General features: G+C 35.3%; 1 protein-coding gene across 1 annotated transcript in view; it reads left to right on the top strand.

The window, feature by feature from the left end:
- Positions 1-18,479, top strand: part of LOC105864017 (mitochondrial adenyl nucleotide antiporter SLC25A24-like) — a 62,824-nt gene extending 44,345 nt beyond the window's left edge. Inside the window, exons 7-10 of the mRNA XM_012751632.3 lie at positions 499-606; positions 3,778-3,945; positions 7,303-7,444; positions 16,656-18,479. Coding sequence (XP_012607086.1) covers positions 499-606; positions 3,778-3,945; positions 7,303-7,444; positions 16,656-16,831 — 594 coding nt within the window. The 3' untranslated portion in view covers positions 16,832-18,479. The remainder of the gene's footprint in view (positions 1-498; positions 607-3,777; positions 3,946-7,302; positions 7,445-16,655) is intronic.
- Positions 18,480-21,300: the final 2,821 nt, after the last annotated feature.

The following is a 21,300-nucleotide window of genomic DNA, read 5'->3' as shown; positions in this document are numbered from 1 at the left end:
AGGAAGGCACTTGCCTTCATTTTCTGGATGAAGAAACTGAGTTATGGAGAAGATAAGTGACTTTTCCTGTATCACTCAGTAAGTGATTATGCCAAGATTGAAACTTGGGTTTGTTTGTCCTTTCATATTGCTTTATTAAAATTTGACACAGTTGCCATCAGAACTTATTGCATAAGATTCGTAGTAGTTTCCATCCCAGTGCTTCTATTCTCATTATATTAATATTAATTCCTAATCATAATCAACACTTATTGGATGTCTGCTGTATACCAGATCTTATTCTAGGCAAAAAGAGGTACAAAATGAAGTCTCTACTGTTAGGGTCGGGGCCTCTTAACTAATATGCATGACTGTATTTAGGTACTGGGTAATGTGCATCATAGTTTTTGACTATGAATTCTATGAATTAAATGCCCAGGTATTCACTGATATTAAATAGGTTGTAAGCCCTCTGAGGATTCTACGTATTGACATAACTTTGACCTCTTATTTTCCCAGTATAAGAGGTTTCTTATTAAAGAAGGATACAAATTAGGAATTCTTGAGAAATTTGCTTCTGCTGGTTTGGCTGGTGCGACTTCACAGCTTTTAATTTACCCTTTGGAGGTAAGTACTGTTGAACAAATTATGATTTAATTGCTATCTTTAATGAAAATTATGGTCAACTTCTTTTCAAATGGGCTATGGTCCTCTTATAAGTAGGACTTATACGGAGCAGGGAAAATCTGCTGCCAGAGCAGTGTCACCAGAGCTGTCACATCAAAGCTGGTGTTTCTGTTGATGGGTTTTTTTTTTTTTTTTTTTTTTGCATTTTCTTTCCATATGAACTTTAGAATGATTTGCCAAGTTTCTTTAACAACAACAACAAAAAAATCTCCAAAACATTCAATTGGGATTTTGCCTCTAGTTGTACTGAATGAATTTTGAGAAGGAATAGCAATTACAATATTGAATCTTTTTGTCCAGGAAGGAGATATGTCTGTCTCCAGAGCTTCTGTTACAATCTTTGAAAAAGTTTTATGATTTTTTCATATAGGTCTTACACATTGTGAGGCTTTTATATTACTAGATACTTGTGATATTTGATCCTATTAATGTATTCCATTATATTTTCTTCGTGTTTATTGCTGGCATATGTGAAAATTCTTGAATTTTTGTGTTTAACTTGTATCTAACCACTCTACATTACTCGTATTAATTATAATAATCTGGAAGCTCTAAAGATTTTTTTTAATCTTTGTTTTTCTGAAATTTCGCCATGAATGTTTAGATTTGGAACTTTAAAGCTTGTATTTTTTAAGCCCTGGAAAATTCTGCTATTAAATTTTGAATTATATTTTTCTTTTTGAACTTTCTATATTCTTCTTCTGGAACTCTTATTTGATGGATATTAGATTCCTAATGATATTATCCAAAAATCTATGGGTTTTTTATTCTTAGACTTTTTCTTTACCTTTCAGAATTGACTTGATATGTCAGTCATAAATTTACTCCTTATCTGTTTCCATGCTGCTCTTCAGTCCATTTTGTTGAATTGTTTACAATGATAAAAATTTAATTTCCAATGTGTCTAGTTTTTTTTATAAAAAGTTTTTTTCCAATGTGTCTAGATGCAGTATACTCTTGAATTGCTCTCAGGATTTTAATTGTACTTATTTTAAAATATTCTTTAATTTGTTAAATTTATTTTTTCTAACTTCCAAGTTAATGAATATAAGACTGCACAGTGACCTGGATTAAACACGAAAGTGATTAATTTTGAGGCTGCAAGTCAGAACAGACAGCTATAAGTAGTTTAAATATGGTTTGAATATTTTTTCTATAATGTTGATTCTTTTTTACTCCTTTGTAAATCACAAGGATGAAACATCCAACTTTTAAAAACAATATAGATTTTGTATTTGGTGTTTTAATTGTAAGGCTATTTTCCCTTAAGGTCTAAACTGGCTTGTGTATTTGTGTCACACTGTTTACATATAACCTAGGATAAATAGTACTTCCTTTAGATTATGTAGCTTCACATTTGCACAGTAGGGAGACAGTGAATTTAGTAGGAAATAAGGAGATTAGACAATAAACAATAAATGTTGTAAATAAGTAAATTATATTTAGAAGGTGAAAAATACTTTTTAACTATTTAAAAATACTATTTAAGGTGATAAGTGCTATGAGGGAAAGGAAAAATTAGAAGAGTGGAAGGGAAAGCAGAAAAGAAGTATTGGGGGTGGGAATTGCAGTTTTGGAGAGGTTGGGGCAAGCTCTCTCAGAGAGTGGCTTTTGGGCAAAGACTTGAGGGAATAGCCAGACGGGTACCTGGGGGATGAGCACTCCAGGCAGAGGGAACAGTGCAGAGGCTTTCAGGTGGGACAGCGTCTGGCTGCCTCCAGGAGCAGTAAAGGGAGCGGGTGGAGCAAAGTGCGTGGTGGAGGAGGGGGCAGTTGTAGAGGTGGGAGTACAGTAATGGAGGAGGAAGGTCAGATAGACCCAAGTAAGCTTTGCCTCTTACTCTGGTGATATGGGGAGCCAGTGTTGGAGTAGATGACCTAAGTCTCCTTATAAAAGGATCACTCTGGCTGCTGTATTGAGAATAGATTGTAGTTGGCAAGGGAGAAAGTTAGGAAGCAGTGGGCCTGATCCAGTAGAAAGAATGCAGTCATTCAGACCCTGGTGTTAACAGTGAAGTTGGTGAGATTCTGGATGTATTTTGAAGGTAGGACCAATATGATTCCCTGGTGGATTAGACATAAGGCATAAAAGAAAGAGGAGATGAGGATAACCTCAAGTTTTTCAACTTGATAACTGAGAGAAGGAAGATACCCTCAATTAAGATGGGGAAGGCTGCAGGTAGAGCAGGTTGAGAAGGGAGATCAAAAGTTCAGTTTTGGAAATCTTGATCAAACAAAATCTTTATTGACTTATATGATGAGTATAGGAAATAACTTTTATCTGTAGCTATTCACAAGATACAAGTGTATACATGTGTGCAGATGTGCGTGGGATCCTATTATAATATGAGTTTATTAGGGTACTAAGGTTGGGGAGGGGGCTTGTAAGAGCCTCTCTTTTTTTTTAATGGTTCCTTATCTGAGTCATAGTAGAATAGCTGTGACTATACTCTTGTAATTTGGGCAAAAAAAGATAGTGCTGCAGGGCGTGGTGGCTCACGCCTGTAATCCTAGCACTCTGGGAGGCCGAGGCGGGCGGATTGCTCAAGGTCAGGAGTTTAAAACCAGCCTGAGCGAGACCCCGTCTCTACCATAAAAATAGAAAGAAATTAATTGGCCAACTGATATATATATCAGCCGGGCATGGTGGCTTGTGTCTGTAGTCCCAGCTACTCGGGAGGCTGAGGCAGGAGGATCGCTTGAGCCCAGGAGTTTGAGGTTGCTGTGAGCTAGGCTGACGCACTCACTCTAGCCTAGGCAAGAAAGTGAGACTCTGTCTCAAAAAAAAAAAAAAAAAAAAAAAAAAAAAGATAGTGCTGACTCAGATACTCGATCTTCTTATAAAGTTAAGTTCAGAAAATTGGCAAAAGAATTTAAGCACTATATTTGTAAAATACTTATATGGAAGACTAAAATATCCCAGGGAATAGTAGGAAAATATATAGATACACTGTCATGGAAAATACAGTTTAACCTAAGATTGCTTTCTCTTTTTACTTCTTTAATAATAGATGAGCTCTGTAGCCCACAATTTAAATTAAATTTAGCCCAGAATGTCCTGAGTTGGATAACTGTTCAATGACCTTAAAATATTACTTTCTTTCACATTTAGGTTTTAAAAACTAATTTGGCCGTAGGTAAAACTGGACAGTACTCTGGGTTGTTGGATTGTGCCAGGCATATTTGGAAGCTGGAAAAGGGTAGAGGCTTTTACAGAGGCCTTGTTCCTAGTCTTTTGGCTGTCATTCCATACGCGGGCATAGATATTACTACTAACGAGGTGAGTTTGTTGCCATGATGGACTTACAACAGGTTTATTAGACCTGAAAATATAATATAATTTTTAAACTTTTTATCAAATCATACATTTAAGGCAGAGTTAATACAAAAGACATTTTTCACAGTCTGTTTTGATGGTTTAGGAATATAAGCTATAATAATTTCCTAAAAGTGTTGACCTCAGTCTCCTCTCTTCTCACCCTGCACATAACCTCCTTGGTGACTCTGTTGCTGGCTTTCAGCACAGCTGGTATACCAAACACTCACAGATCTGTTTTTTTTAACTTCTCTTCCGATCTCCAGACCACCAAGGAGATCGAATGACATTGTGACATTGTTTTGCTTTCCATATTTTCTAGTGTCAGAAGTCTGATTTGGCTCATGTTACTTTTGCTCTGGCTTTCCTTGTGAATAATTTCTGGTAATAATGATCTACTCTAAATCAATAGGCACTTGATTCTCAAAAAAAAAAAAAAGTAGGGGAAGAATGTAAGTTTATTTGGAGTGGGAGAGGAATGCAAAATAATGATGACCTATTTTCTACATTAGTAGTGTCCAGTTTCACTTTGGTCACTCTCTGGAACTAATTCTGACAGACCATTGAGCACGGCCTTCCTCACCCAACTCCCTCCCTTTTGGTAATCCTGAGTACCTTCTGCCCCACCAGACTTCTTATCAGTGGTTAGGATAGTCATTAAGATCATGGGCTCAGACTGCTGAAATTCACATTCTGGCTCCAAGCTTTACTTAACCTCTCTGTGCTAGAATTCTCTCACCTTTAAAATGAGAATTATTGATTCAACAGGTAATTATTGAGTGGCATGTACCACATTCTGTACTAGGTGCACCAAACACAAGAGAAATTTCTGTCCTTGGGGAGCTCATGTTCTTTTACTGGGGGACAGACAGTAAACAATTGAAACTTATAACATGTTATATAGTGACAAGGGGTATGGAGAAAAAGCAAGGAAGGACAGTACATAGTGTTAGGCATTGAAATTTTAGAGGGCATGATCTGGGAAGATATTCCTGAGAAGGTGAGTTTTGAGTAAAGACTTGAAGGAAGTGGGTGTGAGCAGTGCGTACATTCACAGGGAGAACATTTAGGGTGGGTGCATGCCTGTGCAGCTGGAGTGGAGTGAGCCAGGAGAGAATAGTAGCTGAGGTCAGAGAGCAAAGAACTTATAGTGTAATAATAGGACCTATCTCATGGTTTTTTGTTTGTTTTTTTTTGAGACAGAGTCTCGCTTTGTTGTCCAGGCTAGAGTGAGTGCCATGGCATCAGCCTAGCTCACAGCAACCTCAAACTCCTGGGCTCAAGCGATCCTTCTGCCTCAGCCTCCCGAGTAGCTGGGACTACAGGCATGTGCCACCATGCCTGGCTAATTTTTTCTATATATATTAGTTGGCCAATTAATTTCTTTCTATTTATAGTAGGGGGTCTCGCACTTGCTCAGGCTGGTTTTGAACTCCTGACCTGGAGCAATCCGCCCGCCTTGGCCTCCCAGAGTGCTAGGATTACAGGCGTGAACCACTGCACCCAGCCTCTCATGGGTTTTTTAAAAAGTGAAATTAAGTTAATATATGTGAAATGATTAGCTCTCAGTGTATGAAAAGTGCTCTATGAGTGTGAGCTATCATTATTATAAATTATGCCTTAGAGATAGTGTCTCTCTCTCCTGCTAAGTCTGACTATTCTACTTTAGCTGTTGATCCAGGTCTTTGTTCCTTCCCCTTTTCTCAGCTGGCAATCACCTTCAGGTTTCTTTTTCAAAATAAAAACTAAACACAGCAAAACACAATTTTTCTCTTTAACTCTTCCTCCATCACTAGCGACTACTATCACTTTCTCACTCCTTTTACGTCCAAAGGATGTGACGTATCATCTATACATTATTTCCTCATTGTTTATTCTCTCCTTAACCTACTGCAGTTTGATTTCTAATCCTTGATCTGCAGTTAAAAAATTAATAAACACTTCTATGTAAGCAAAGTGTTTGTACTCCCGTGATATTCTGAAATGAAAAATAAATAAATTTAAAAAATTGTAACTGAATCTGACAATTAGCTAAGTTTGGGAAACATTAAATAAAGAAAGCCACAAAAGCAGTGTCCTGTTTTGTTAGGGCTGCCATAACAGAATGCCATAGACTAGGTAGCTTAAGCAGCAGAAACTAATCACATTTCTGGAGGCTGGAATCCTCAGATCAAAGTGTTGGCAGGTTTGGTTTCTTCTGAGATATCTTTCTTTGGCTTGCAGATATGGTCACTTTCTTGATATGTCCTCATATAGTCTTTCCTCTGTGTGTATACGTGTCTGTATCCAAATTTCCTCTTCTCATAAGGACACCAGTCATATTGCATTGGAGCCCACCCTAAAGACCTCATTTTAACTTAATTACCTCTTTAAAGACTTTGTCTACAAATATAGTTACATTTTGAGGTACTGGGGGTTAGGAATTCTGCATATGAGGTTTGAAAGGCCACAGTTCAGCCCATAACAAGCAGTCAGTGGCATTGTCTAGCATTTTTAGATATTAAAATGATTATTTTGATATTTCAAAGCCATGCAACCAGTCATCTAAAGCATAGTTTGGCATCTCTGAGGAGAAGGGAGTCCCGGACACCCTTTCTGAGGGTCTCTAATGTCTACACTTTTTTCCTAATGCTAAGACATTATTTACACTTGTCAATCTCATTCTCTATAAGCATAGAGTTTTCCAGAGGCTATGATGTATGATGACATCCTTACTTTGATGAGTGATAAGGTATGTTTAGAAATTTTTCTCAGTTTTCATATCTAATATGATAGATACTATTGATAGATAAAACCCATATAAATAAAAACTTTGGGGGTATTTTAAATAATTTTTAAGAGTGTAAAGGAGTCCTGAAACAAAAATATCACTGTTAGAGGAAATGCAATTTGACAAAAATAGGCTTCCCTATCTTGGATAGGCAATCGGGGCTCTGATAGTCCAGGGTGGGTAGTCAGTTTCCATCACTAAGGTTCTCTGATTTCTGGTTATTTGTACAGAGAGAACACCTCTGGATAAATCTGATCGATAGGTTGGTGCTTAGGGAAAGATGATATATTTAGATAATTTGGGTCCTTGAAATATTGAGGGCTGTATTAACTTTAACTGCATTAAATTACAGCAAAAATTGGCAGTTTGTGAGTGTATGTCCTATGGCTTTTACTTCTTTGTACCAGATTGCTGCATCCTGTATTTTATACTCTTTGATATAATGTAACACAGATGTTAGCAGTGTATGCCTATGGTGAGAAAAGATTATTATTATTTTGGTTCATCTTGTAGTAATTGTTAAAGTGTATTCTTACTTTGTTCTTTATCAGACGTTGAAGACTTATTGGCTAAAAACCTTTGCAGAAGACCCTAAGTTGGTGATTTTGCTGGGATGTAGTGCCTTTTCTAACTTTTGTGGGCAGTTTGTCAGCTACCCCCTGTTATTAGTGAGAACTCATATGCAGCTCCAAGGTGAGTTTTTGTGAGAAGGTTGCCCATGTAAAAAGTTCTATGTACTTTAGAGATTTCTTTTTTACTTCTGTTCTGAAGAGTATCTTAGAATCCTCCTCACTTCCATCATTCAATACTGCCATTTTTGAAAAAACAAAACTAGGAAATTCTCCTCATATGAGTAGTAATGGTGCTATTTATTTCATATTTAGTTTTGGAAATCAAATCTGAACTTTATAACCACGTAAAGATGAAATACACTGCCTTGGGTGGTTATGAATGCCTCCACATTGGAGGAATGTAGTCTATTCTTGAACTAGAGTTCATAAGATTCTGATAATAAAGGATTCAGAATTTAGACATCCATCTAAATGGATTTAAAAGTTTTTTTGCAACATGAGATGCAGTGAATCTATTTCACTTAAAAAGAACTCAATGAAATACTTGCTGATTATTAGGAAAAAAATTATTTCTTGAATTTAGGCTGGGTGTGGTGGCTCACACCTGTAATCCTAGCACTCTGGGAGGCTGAGGTGGGAAGCTTGCTTGAGCTCAGGGATTCAAGACGAGCCTGAGCAAGAGTGAGACCCTGTCTCTCCAAAAAATAGAAAAATTAGCCAGGTGTGGTGGCAGGCACCTGTAGTCCCAGCTACTTCCGAGGTTGAGGCAGGAGGATTGCTTGACCCAGGAGTATGAGGTTGCAGTGAGCTATGATCATGCCACTTGCATTGTATCTTGGGCAACAGAGCGATACTCTGCCTCATAAGAAAAATTATTTATTGGATTTAGAAAAAGAAGATTGTATATTTCCCTTCATGGAAGTTGATTGTAGGAATTTTTACAGTTGCATGTACCCCACCCATGTAATTACCAACTAGATCAATACATAACATATTTCCAGCACTCCAGAATTCTCCTTTGTGCTCCCTCAGTGCCCCTACCCCAAGGTAATTATTATTCTGACGTTTATCATCATTGATTAGTTTGCCTATTCTTGAAAACTGTGTACTAAGAGAGTCATCTATGTTGGTGCAGGTCATCTTTTTCTTTGCTATATAGTATTTCATTATATGAATACCACATTTTATTTGTCCATTCTACTGATGATGGACACCTAGGTTGTTTCTAATTCAGGGCCATTATAAATAAAGCTGCTATGAACGTTATGTACTTGTGTTTTGGAAAACATAAACACTCATTTCCCTCAGGTATATACCAGGATAAGAACTGTTGGGTCATAGGATAAATGCATATTTAGCTTTAGTAGGTATTTGCCAAATTGGTTTTCCAAAGTGTTTGTATCAATTTGTACTATAACAGTAACGTGTAAGATTTCCTGCTGCTCTACATCTTTGCCAACACTTGTTATTGTCAGTCTTTTAATTAATTAATTAATTATTATTATTTATTAGAGACAAGGTCTTGCTCTGTTGCCCGAGCTGGGGTGCAGTGGTGCAATCATAGCTCACTGCTGCCTCAAACTCCTGGGCTCAAGCGATCCTCCTGCTTCAGCCTCCCGAGTAGCTGGGACTACAGGTGTGTGCCACCATACCTAACTAATTTTTCTCATTTTTTTGTAGAGATGTGGTCTTGCTATGTTGCCCAGGTTTGTCTGAAACTCTTTGCCTCATGTGATCCTCCCACCTTGGTCTCCCAGAGTGCTGGGATTATGGGCATGAGGCCACTCTTTTCCTTAGATATTCTGATGAATGTGCAATAAAATCTCATTGTGTCTGTCATTTGCATCTTTTGATGACTAATAATATTTAGCAACTTTTTATATGATAATTTGCCATTTTGACATCCATTTCTGTAAAGTACCTGATTAAATGTTTTGCCCATTAAAAAAAATTAGATTACCTTTTTTTTTCTTTCTGATTTGTAGGAGTTCTTCATATATCCTAGGTAAGAGTTCTTTTTTTTTTTCAAATTTATATATTACGAACATCTTCTCCAAGTCTGTGGCTTGTATTTTCACTTTTTTAGTGGTATTTTTTTTTCATGCAATAATAGTAATTTATTCCAGCTGTGTGAAATATACTAGTGGTATTTTTTGATGAACTTAATTTTTATGTTCTTAATTTTAACAAAGTCCAAATTATGAATCTTTTCTTTTGGTCTTTTGTTTAACACACTACCTATACCAAGATCACAAATTTTTCAGTTTTCTTATAGAAAATTTATTATCTTATCTTTTCATATTTTGACCTGCAATCCATTTAGGATATTTTGTGTGTATTTATTGTTTGAGGTAGAGGTCAAAATTAAATTTTCTTTCCATGTAGATACCCATTGACCCAGCACAATTCATTGAAAATATCCATTCTCTCCCACTGAATTGGGGTAGACCAGTTACTCCATATGCATGGGCCTGGTTTGGAATGCTTCACTCTGTTCCATTGGACTATTTGTTACTCCTATCAGTAGTCAACTGTTTCAATTACTGTAGCTTTATAAGAAGTCTTCATATCAGATATTATAAGTTCTCCAATATTCTTTAAAATTATCTTGGTAATTCTTGGTTCTTTACATTTTTACAAAAATTTTAAAATGATCATGTCAATCCCCTCAAAAAATATCCTCTGAGATTGATTTGAATCTATAGATCAACTTGAAATGTTTACATCTTAAAAGTCAATGAATATGATATTTCCCTCCATTTTCTTAGGCCTTACTTAATTTTTCCCAGTAATGTTTTATAATTTTCAGTGTAGAGGTGGAGTAAATCTTTTGTTAGGTGAATTTCTAGGTATTTGACATTTTGGATATTTGTATAAGTGGGATTTTACACAAAAGTCGTTTTCTAAGTTATTTTTGTCAGTTTTTAGAAGTACAGTTTAGGCTGGGTGCGGTGGCTCATGCCTGTAATCCTAGCGGTCTGGGAGACTGAGGCGGGAGGATTGCTCAAGGTCAGGAGTTCGAAACCAGCCTGAGCAAGAGTGAGACCCATCTCTACTAAAAATAGAAATAAATTTTTATTGGCCAACTAAATGAGCTGGGCATGGTGGCACATGCCTGTAGTCCCAGCTATTCAGGAGGCTCAACCAGCAGGATCGCTTGAGTCCAGGAGTTTGAGGTTTCTATGAGCTAGGCTGATGCCACGCCACGGCACTCTAGCCAGGGCAATAGAGTGAGACTCTGTCTCAAAAAAAAAAAAAAAAAAAAGAAGTACAGTTGGTTCTAGATCATTGATCTTGTATCCAGCAATTTTGCTAAACATATATATTGTGATAGTTTATCTGTCTTTTTTTTTATATTATATGTATATAATCATGCCTTCTGTGAATAATGATAGTTTTAATATATGTAACTATATATTATATATAATGATAATTTTCAATCTTTTTCTTTTCTAGTATATGAATTTAAAGTTTTGAATTTCCAAGTACTGCTTTACCCATTCTCCATAAACTTTGATATATAATATTTTCATTATTATTCATTTCAAAATACTGTCTAGTTTCCATTGTGATTTCTTTTTGACCCATTAGATTTTTCTGAAATATATTTTAAAATTTACAAATATTTGGGGATTTCCAATTATCCTTCCAACTTCGAACTTCTATTTTAATCATACTGTGGTCAGAGAATGTGCTCTGTATGATTTCAATTCTTTGAAATTTATTGAGACTTGTTTTATTGGCCTACAATATGATCTATTTTGGTAAATGTTAATTGTATACTTGAAAAGAAAGTGGATTTTGAAGTTGTATTCAGTTTTCTATATATGTGTTCTATAAGATCAGTTAGTTAAATGTGGTTATTCAATTGTTTTATATCCTTACAAATGTTTTTGTATGTTTTTCTTATTGGTTACAGAAAGTGGTACTTTTAAATCTCTAACCATGATTGTGGATTTCTCTATTCCTCCTTTAATTTTGTCAACATTAGCTTTATATATTTTGAAGCTGTGTTATTATGTGTATACAAATTTAGGATTGACCGTTTTACTAATATAAAATGTCTTTATTGCTAGTAAATTTTTGCCTTTAAAAGTCTACTTTGTCTGATATTAATGTAGTTACAATAGCTTTCTTTTGGTTAGTGTTTGCTTGGTATAGTTTTTAAAATACTGTTGCTTTCAGCTTTTCTCTGTTCTTGTAATTAGTATGTCCATTTTGAAAAGCACATAGTCAGATTTTTTAAACAAATCTAGTGTGATTTTAAAAAGTCTTAGTGTTCAGGACATTTATATTTTAAATTATTGTAATAGTTGGGTTTAAGTAGAGACCACATATTATCTTGCTACTTATTTTCTATTGATTATATATGTTCTTTTCCCTTCCTTTCTTTCTTTTTTTGGCTTCCTTTTGAATTAATCAGATATGTTCATTATTTTCTTCTCTATTAGCTTGTTGGTTATATATATATATATATATATATATATTTTAATGGTTACCCTTGAGATTATAATAGGAATCCTTGTTAGTTACAGCTGAGCTTACATGAGTATTTTTTATTGATAATTTTTAAACTTAATCTACACTGCCCCCTTTTGTGTGACTGTTGTCATATATTTTACTTTAGAATGTATTTTAAACTCAGAAGACATTATTGTTTTAAAAATCAATATTCATTTATATTTTCTTCTCTTTTTGTTTGTCTGTTTTCCTTCCTAAATTTCTTTGCTTCCACCTGGGATCGTTATTCTACTTAAATGTGTCCCTTTAGTATTTCTTCTACACATATTCTCTTCTGCTAAACATATTCTCTTAGCTTTTGTTTGTCTCTTTTTATGGCATATTGAAGGCATTATTCCAATATCTTCTAGATTCCATTGCTTTTGATGAGAAATTTGCCATGGGTTATATTGCTGCTCTTTTAAGGTGCTGTCTTTTTCTTTCATTTTTCTTTAAATGATTTTAAGATTTTCACTTTATCATTGGTTTTCAGGAGTTTGACCATGATGTGCCTAAAATGTAGTTGGCTTTCTGTTTACTCTTCTTATGGTTTTAAAATCTGTGATTTGATGGCTTTTGTCAATTTTGAAAATATTTCCAGCCAAAACTTCTTGAAATATTGCTCTATCCTACTCTTTCTCTTTTCTCCTTATGGTTTTCCAGTTACATACATGCACACTATATCTTTTCCACATGTCCCATATATCCTTGTGTTTTTTTCTGTGTCTCCTTTAAAAATTATTTAAAAATTTAATATATGAATTGCCTGTGGTCTATTTGGTTTTTATTGTCTATTTTTCTCTGTAGGTTTTGAGTGTTTTCATCCTGTTTTTTTTTAGCATGCTTCATTATATTTGCTTGAATGATGAACATTTTTATGAAAAGTTGTATATTGTGGGTGATGTATGTTTTAGACTTTTGCTGGGGATGATGTATTTCAGCTTTACCCTTTCTCTATGGTTCTTACTCCTAGATAGCAACCCTTATTGGGTATTACCTGAAAGCCTAGAGTGATTACCAAGGCCCCTGCACCTTATTGAATTTGAACTATAACCTCCGTCTACCCAGAACTGTACCACTGTTAAAATCTCCCGCTATATGTTTAGCCTTTTGGCTGCTTTTTTTTCTGCTGGGTTTCTTGGGTTCTTATCTTGTGTAGCTTTAGATTTGGCAGTGTCTCAGCACAGAGATTTTTGGCTTCACTTCACTAGTAGTAACTTTAATTCCAAATTAAAGACATGCTCCTCATGTCTCAGGCACTTTGGCATTCTTGAGCTCCAACTTCTGTCTCCTTAGCTCAGTAACACTTCTGTTTTCTCTCTGAAATACTTACTATCTGGCCAATAACTTGGACTCTATTCTTCCCTGCTGGAAATAATCAAATCCCTAAGGAAAAAACAAGGGTGAAGGTATTGCTTACCTCTGAGTACTTTTCTTCTTTCTTCTAGTCTCACTTGCATTGTTTGCTCTCCCATAACTTTAAACAGTCACTTCGTGTGTTTGGTTCACTTTTTTTTTTTTTTTTTTTTTTTTAAGAGACAAGGTCTCCTTAGATTGCCCAGGCTGGTCTTGAACTCCTGGGCTTAAGATATTCTCCCAGCTCAGGCTCCTGAGTTGCTGAGATTACAGGTGTGAATCATCACACCCTTGTTCACCTTTTAACAGTTATTTTTATTTTGAGAGTTTGTCTAATGCAAACTACTCAGTCATAACTAAAATTAAAAATTATCCGTTGTTCTTTCAACATATCCACATTAATTTCTGAGCTTTTCTGTGTTTTCTGGAAAAAGATGTCTTACGATCACTTGTATTTTCCCTGCCCTCTAACCTGTAGTCAACTGTTTTTTCTTTCAGTGAGTAGTGATATTTCAAAATCAATATCTGAGTGTTAGGATCAGCAGTGGATATTAAAACCATTAAGTTAAAGAGAGTTAGGCAATAGTATAATATGTTCACATGGTGTCAAGGTATTATCCATCAGATTTCTTCCTGATTGCAAAGAGGAAAAAATACTTTTATAATGGAGAGACTTAGCATTGATAACAGTTAAAAAAAACCCCCAAACCCTGGCATTTATATGCTTCCTGATGTAGTATAATACGAATTGCATGGCATCTCCTATGAAGTATTTTTGCCAAAAATGTTTTATTGACATCTGACCATGCATTTACACCTATAGGAAATACAGGGGATGGAGGAACAAGTTAAATAATACCATTAGGCAACAACCAGACAAACCCAGAATGTGGGATATTCTATGACAATTGACCTGGACTCCTCAAAAACTCATTGTCATAGAAAAAAATGGTGGTGGTGGTGGTGGTGGGCTGGTACTCGTCTTGATTAAGAGAATAAAGAAACATCACAATCAAGTACCATGGGTGAATTTTGTTAGGATATCAGCTTGAAAAAAATCTATAAATGGCATTTTGGGGGCAGTTGGGAAAATTTGAATATGGAATGGTTATCTATGGTATAGAGATTTTTCTTTCTTTCTTCTTCTTTTTTTAAATGAAACAGAGTCTTACTATGTTGCCCAGCTAGCCTCAAACTCTAGGGCTCTGGCAGTCCTCCCACCTCAGCCTCCCAAGTAATAGAGAAATATTTTTAATTTTCCAAGGTGTAATTATGATATTATGGTTATGTAGGCTAATGTCGTAGTTTTTAGGACATGTCTGAATATTTAAGGGTGAAGTGTTATGTCTGTGACTTACTTTCAAAATGGCTCAGACACACATATGCACACACATTTATATAAGTATAGATAGAAGAGAGGAAGACAAAACGTAAGTATGGCAAAATGTCAAATCTTTAATCTAGGTGGTGAGTGTACAAATGTTCATTGTGCTATTCTTTCTGGAGTTACAATTTTCATAGTAAGTTGGGGGAAGTCAATGGGGAAAGTAGGTTGACATTAGGAAAAAAGTAAGCAGGTTTGATATTCCATTATAAAATTATAGGAATTGGAGGGGATGTTAGTTTCTGATTAAAAAATGCAAAAGAAGTGCATATAGTAGTAGAACATTCTCTAAGAAATTCCTTGGCAAGTATTTTCTAAATTTTCAAAGAACCTTCTCTAGATTTTAGAGGAATTATTTAGTTTTGGGAGTGGGGTGGGAGGAGGGATGGAATATTTAGACTAAAATAGGGAAAGTCATACTTTTCAGTACGCTACTGATTTTTACTCAATTTAGCTATTAATACATTAGTTTTGAGAACATAATATAAGAATTAGAGAGGAAAATGCTAGCTAAAGAGTTTGAAAAATTGATGTTGCCAGGCACTGTGCAATGTGCTAGATATATGGGAATTGGGTGAGCAAAAGGAAACTGGTCCCTGTCATGAAATTGATAGTCTTGTAGGGAAGATAGATATTAATTAAACATTAATACAAGTATATAGTTATAAACTGTGATTAGAGGTACTGTGTTTCCCTGAAAATAAGACCTACCCATAAAATAAGCCCTAGCAGGATTCCTAAACATTTGCACAATATAAGCCCCCCACCCCGAAATTAAGACCTAGTGATGGGCGTGGCTGCACAGCGTGTCTGCACAACCCATGCTTTTTGTAACGGAGCGGTAAAGAAGATGAGCAGCCCTTCTCATCTGCCCCATCGTGACAGCTACCATCGTAGAGGTGACCGGAAAGGTGCAGGCAGCCCCACCAACAGGTCGGCTCCCCCTGTCAGGTACCGGCCATCCTGTGCTTGCTGCAAGCTGAGGCTTTGAGAAAAAATAACACATTCCCTGAAAATAAGCCCTAGGGTGTCTTCTTGAGGAAAAATAAATATAAGACCCTGTCTTATTTTTGGGGAAACATGGTATAAAGAAAAAGCAGAATTCTTTAAGGGCTGTAATGGGGCATCTGAGTTCTGGAAAGACTTTCCTAGGTAAGTGTTTCTTGAACTGAGAGCTGAAGGCTGAGGGAAGTTAAATAGGCAAAGAGCAGGCAGGGTCTTTCATGCAAAGGAAAAGGCATGTGCAACTAGCCTGAAGAGGGAAGAAGCCTGGGATACTTGAGAAACTAAAAAGTAGCTTGTGTGGCTGGAGTGCAGAAAGCAAGGGAGTGGTGATGGGAGGTAGGAGGAGAAAACAGGGGCCAGACCACACTGTCTGTACACACAATGGGAAATTACTGAAGCAGGAGTGTTACATAATCAGATCTGCATTATTAAAGGTTCACCCTGGTCATAGTATGGAGAAAAAAAATGGAAAGAATGGGTAAAAGCCTGTTCTAACAGTCTAGGCAAGAGTTGAAGGTGGTTTGGAGACAGGAGGTGTGGCATGGAGACAAGTGGATGAATTTGAGAGACACTTAGAGAGAAAAATTGATAGGTCATGGCTTGGATGTGTAAGATGAGGGAGAGGGAAATGTCATGTCAAATGTCATGTCAAAAACTGTTTCCAGTTTTTCAGTTTCAAAAGCTAGGCTGATGGTGGAGCCATCCCCTGAGAAAGGAAATATTGAATGAGAAACGTATTTTTGTTTCTAAGTTTGGGATGCTCTTAAGACACGAGATATTGAATAAAGGTAACTCTATATATATCTAGAGAATTTTTAAAGTTATCAATCTATAGCAATAATAAGTAAATTTCACCACTAGTGGACAAACTTGGTTTCTAAAAGGAAAGAAAATCAAATAGTGATGAGCACAAAATATTTCCATTAGATATGCTATGATGAACCAGAGATGTTCCCTTGGGGCTCCTTTGAAATAATTTAATTAATTTGATTTTATTATCGGTTTTAGCATATATTTTATCTTAGTATTTGAAAGAAGGCTAAAATATCAAATTAATTTGACTTTCCCCCTCCCTTTCATTTTCTAGTCGGACTAGGAGTCCAACAGCTAACCATGATCAGCTTCTTTTCTGAAATTTATAAAAGGACTGGAGTGATAGGACTTTTCAGAGGCATGACTCCAAATTTCTTAAAGTTGCTTCCTTCAGTATGGGTAAACTGTGTGGTTTATGAGTCAATAAAGCCATCGTTGGGAATATTTTAGAAATGAGAAATCTTGAACATTATCTGTACACTTGTTTATAAGCATGAAAACATCTTGGCCTTTTCCTTAAATTGCAAAAGATCTGTGTGAAAAGATGTTATATCCATTTTCCAAAAAGGTAAACATACAAATTAGACTGAAATATTGAGCTTTAATTTTATATAAGCCAGAATTATAGTTTATTAATTTCATGATGATTAAAAATTTTATTTTTAAATTTAGAAATGGGATCTCGCTCACCCGGGCTGGAGTGTAGTGGCACAATTATAGCTCACTGTAACCTTGAACTCCTGGGCTCATGCAATCCTCTTGCCTCAGCCTCCTGAGTAGCTGCAAATACAGGCATGTATGACAACACCTCGCTAATTTTTAAATTATTTTTAGAGACAAGGTGTTGCTATGTTACCCAGGCTGGTCTTAAACTCCTGGCTTCAAGCAATCCTCTCTTCTCAGCCTCCTGAATGGCTGGGATTACAGGTGTGAGCCACTGCACCTAACAAAATTTTTAATATTCATAAAATATACTTAGATTTCTCCAAATTTTAAACAACATCCACAGCTATTTGCATTTAAGTGGATTAAATGCAATTTATATTGCCCATTGTGACCCACTTATATATTTAACCTAATATTTCATATTAGAGAGTTGGAATATTTTGAAGCTTTTCAGAATTATCTACTTTGTATTTCAAAAAGCTAATATTTTAGTGCCTTATATGTATATTTTAAATCTGTTTGAAAGCATTAAAAGAAAACTAATGCATTTCAAATTGTAAATAATAGCAAAATAGAGAAGTGTCAGGTCCTTTTCTTTCTCTAACCAAACAAAATAGAAAGTACTAAATAGAATTGCATGGCATCAGAAAACCTCAGTCTCCTACTAGTGGTGTGTATAGAATAATGGTGACCTATTGCTCTTTTACTGAGCACTCTTATTTGTAGATACAGACATTTGTAGCTTGTTCTTCAACATTACAAATATTTCAAGAAAGTCACCAATGTGAACAAAGTAATTCAGAAAAATTTGAGAGCTCTGTACATAAATCTGTATTTGTAAAAAGTCAGGAAAATTACTGAGTGAATTCTTCATATTTTTTTCCTGCCATTTATACTGTACTTTTAAACTCAGTTTTATTAGAAAAAGAAAGGCTGATTGGAAATCCCATTTGAAATCTTAAACATGTGAAGGATGCAAAATATTCTCATCCACACTCTCTTTTTTTTGCCTCTATCTTTTCAGTTTATGTGAAGAGAAAATAGGCTAAAGATATTGTAAGATGCCTATATATAATTACATTATAAAGATTAGAATTGCTTTAAAATTGTGATTTAATAAGATACAACTATAAATTATATAATTTATAATATATTAATACCTAATAACTCGCAACTACATTTGATCAGCCCACTTTTCAGATTTTTCAGGACACAGATATTTCTGCCGCTATAGATAACAGATTTTGAGTTACTTGACTATTTTGAGTTTTCTCTTAACTTCTCAAGGCTATTAAATTTAGTTAAAATATGCTCTCACTATAAAGTGTTAAAACTCAAAATAATAATTGATATAGTCTTTTCCCCTCTTGTTAAATGGAATGATTTCATTTGCTGTGTCATTAGAGGAATTTAATTTCCTTAGGTTAGAATAGGGTACTTAATAAACTTTTTTTTTTTTTTTTTTGAGACAGAGTCTTGCTTTGCTGCCCAGGCTAGAGTGAGTGCCGTGGCATCAGCCTAGCTCACAGCAACCTCAAACTCCTGGGCTCAAGCAATCCTTCTGCCTCAGCCTCCTGAGTAGCTGGGACTACAGGCATGCGCCACCATGCCCGGCTAATTTTTTCTATATATATTAGTTGGCCAATTAATTTCTTTCTATTTATAGTAGAGATGGGGTCTCGCTCTTGCTCAGGCTGGTTTTGAACTCCTGACCTTGAGCAATCCGCCCACTTCGGCCTCCCAGAGTGTTAGGATTACAGGCGTGAGCCACCGTGCTTGGCCTTAATAAACTATTAATGATGGGATTAAGTTGTTAAATTTTCTAAAAGTTGAAATACTATAAATGCACAACTGACATAAATTTGAGTAACAAAACCACGCAAATATTTTAGTCAGATCCCCCCCACTTTTTAAAATAGGATTAATCATAAGGAGGATTCTTATTACTTTATAATCAGTTCCTAAAGTTCATGTAATTATAAATGCTAGTATTTTATTGCATAGTAGTATTCCACTCAATATATATATGCAATTTGTTTATTTACTTATCTGTTGAAGAATATTGGGTTGCTGCCAGTTTTTGACTATTATAAATAAAGATGCTATGAACATTGGTGTACAGGTCTTTTTTTGGACACATATTTTCATATCTCTAGGGTAGAATGGACTTCTACCCTAGAGGTGGACTTGCTGGGTTATATACTGTCTTAGTTCATTTTGTGTTGCTATAACAGAATATCTGAAACTGCATAATTTATAAAGAACAGAAATGTATCCCTCACAGTTCTGGAGGCTGGAAATTCCAAAATCAAGGCACTAGCATCTGGTCTCTTGTGAGGGTCTTCTTGCTGCGACTTCACATGGTGGAAGGTGGAAGGCAAGTAGATAGTCAAATATTGCATCAGGCATCTTTTATAAGGGCCTTAATCCCATTCATGAGGGAGGAGCCCACACGGGGCCTAATCATCCCTTAAAGCCCCTACTTCTTAATACTATCACATTGACAATACCTGATTTTTGGGAGGACACGTTTAAACCATAGTATATACTAAGTGTATGTTCAACTTAAGAGAAACTACCAAATTGTTTTTCTAAGTGATTATAATATTTTACATTACTACCAACAATACTTTAGAGTTTCAGTTGTTCACATTCTCAGCAACAACTGATATTGTTAGTCTTTTACATTTTATCCATTCTAGTGGGTATGCAGTGGTAACTCATTGTGGTCTTAACTTACACTTCTATAATGAGTAAAGATTTTGAGTATTTTTAAAATGCTTATTAGGCATTTGTATATCTTCTTTTGTGAATTGTTCAGACCTTTTGCTCATTAAATTTTTTTTGTATTTGTAATATTTTATTGTAAGTATCCTTAAGTATTGTGGATACAAGTCTTTTGTCAGATATATACACATACATCTGACACATATATATCTGACAAAAGATATATAATTGGGGTGCTTAGAACATTGTTTTTAATTTTAATTTTTAAAATTTTTATTTCAGCATATTATAGGGGTAAAAATGTTTAGGTTACATATATTAGAACATTATGTTTAATGTTATCTACATGGTTGAGTGTAAATCTAACATCTTATTTGTTTTGTTTGTACCGACTATTTCTTTTTTTTTTCCTCTTTTGGATTAATTCAGTGTTTTTTAATATTCCATTTTATCTCTTCTATTGGTTTATTAGCTACAACTCTATTTTTTTTCAATGGTTGCTCTAGGGTTTACAGCACGTATTTTAAAAATGTATACGACTTCACATATAATGCAAAAACCTTTTAACTGTATACTTCCACGTCCCTCCTTCCATCCTTTTTAATATTATTGTCATACGTTTTATCTATACATGTTATAAGCACCACAATGTATTATTATATTTGCTTTTGACAGTTAATTGTCTTTTAAAGAAAAAGATATATATATATATATATATATATATATATATATATATCTTTTATACCTGTATACATATATACGCACACACACACATTTGGGTTGCTGCCAGTTTTTGACTATTATAAATAAAGATGCTATGAACATTGGTGTACAGGTCTTTTGTTGGACACATATTTTCATATCTCTAGGGTAGAATCCTAGAGGTGGACTTGCTTGTATATACACACACTCACGACACATATGTGTGTATATACACACACATACACACACACATTTTTCCCAGTAATTAATTGTCTTGCTTTTCCATTTTCTTTTTTTTTTTTTTTTGAGACAGAGTCTCACTTTGTTGCCAGGCTAGAGTGAGTGCCGTGGCATCAGCCTAGCTCGCAGCAACCTCAAACTCCTGGGCTCAAGTGATCCTCCTGCCTCAGCCTCCCAAGTAGCTGGGACTACAGGCATGCACCACCATGCCCGGCTAATTTTTTTTCTATGTATATTAGTTGGCCAATTAATTTCTTTTTTATTTATAGTAGAGACGAGGTCTTGCTCTTGCTCAGGCTGGTTTTGAACTCCTGACCTTGAGCAATCCGCCCGCCTCAGCCTCCCAGAGTGCTAGGATTACAGGCGTGAGCCACCACGCCCGGCCAGCTTTTCCATTTTCTTAACAGTGTTTTTTCAAGACACGAAGTTTCAAGTTTTTTTTTAAGGATATCTTCTTGTTCCAGTGCCATTTGTTGAAAAGACTATCCTTTCCTTGTTTAATTGCATTAACATCATTGTTGAAAATCAATCAACCATACACATGTAAGGTTTATTTCTGGACTGAAAGTTTTTCTTTTTTCAAA

The sequence above is a fragment of the Microcebus murinus genome, chromosome 2 (assembly GCF_040939455.1).
Source record: "Microcebus murinus isolate Inina chromosome 2, M.murinus_Inina_mat1.0, whole genome shotgun sequence".
In the NCBI taxonomy this organism is placed as follows: Eukaryota; Metazoa; Chordata; class Mammalia; order Primates; family Cheirogaleidae; genus Microcebus; species Microcebus murinus.
This window is presented reverse-complemented; position numbering and strand designations above follow the sequence as displayed.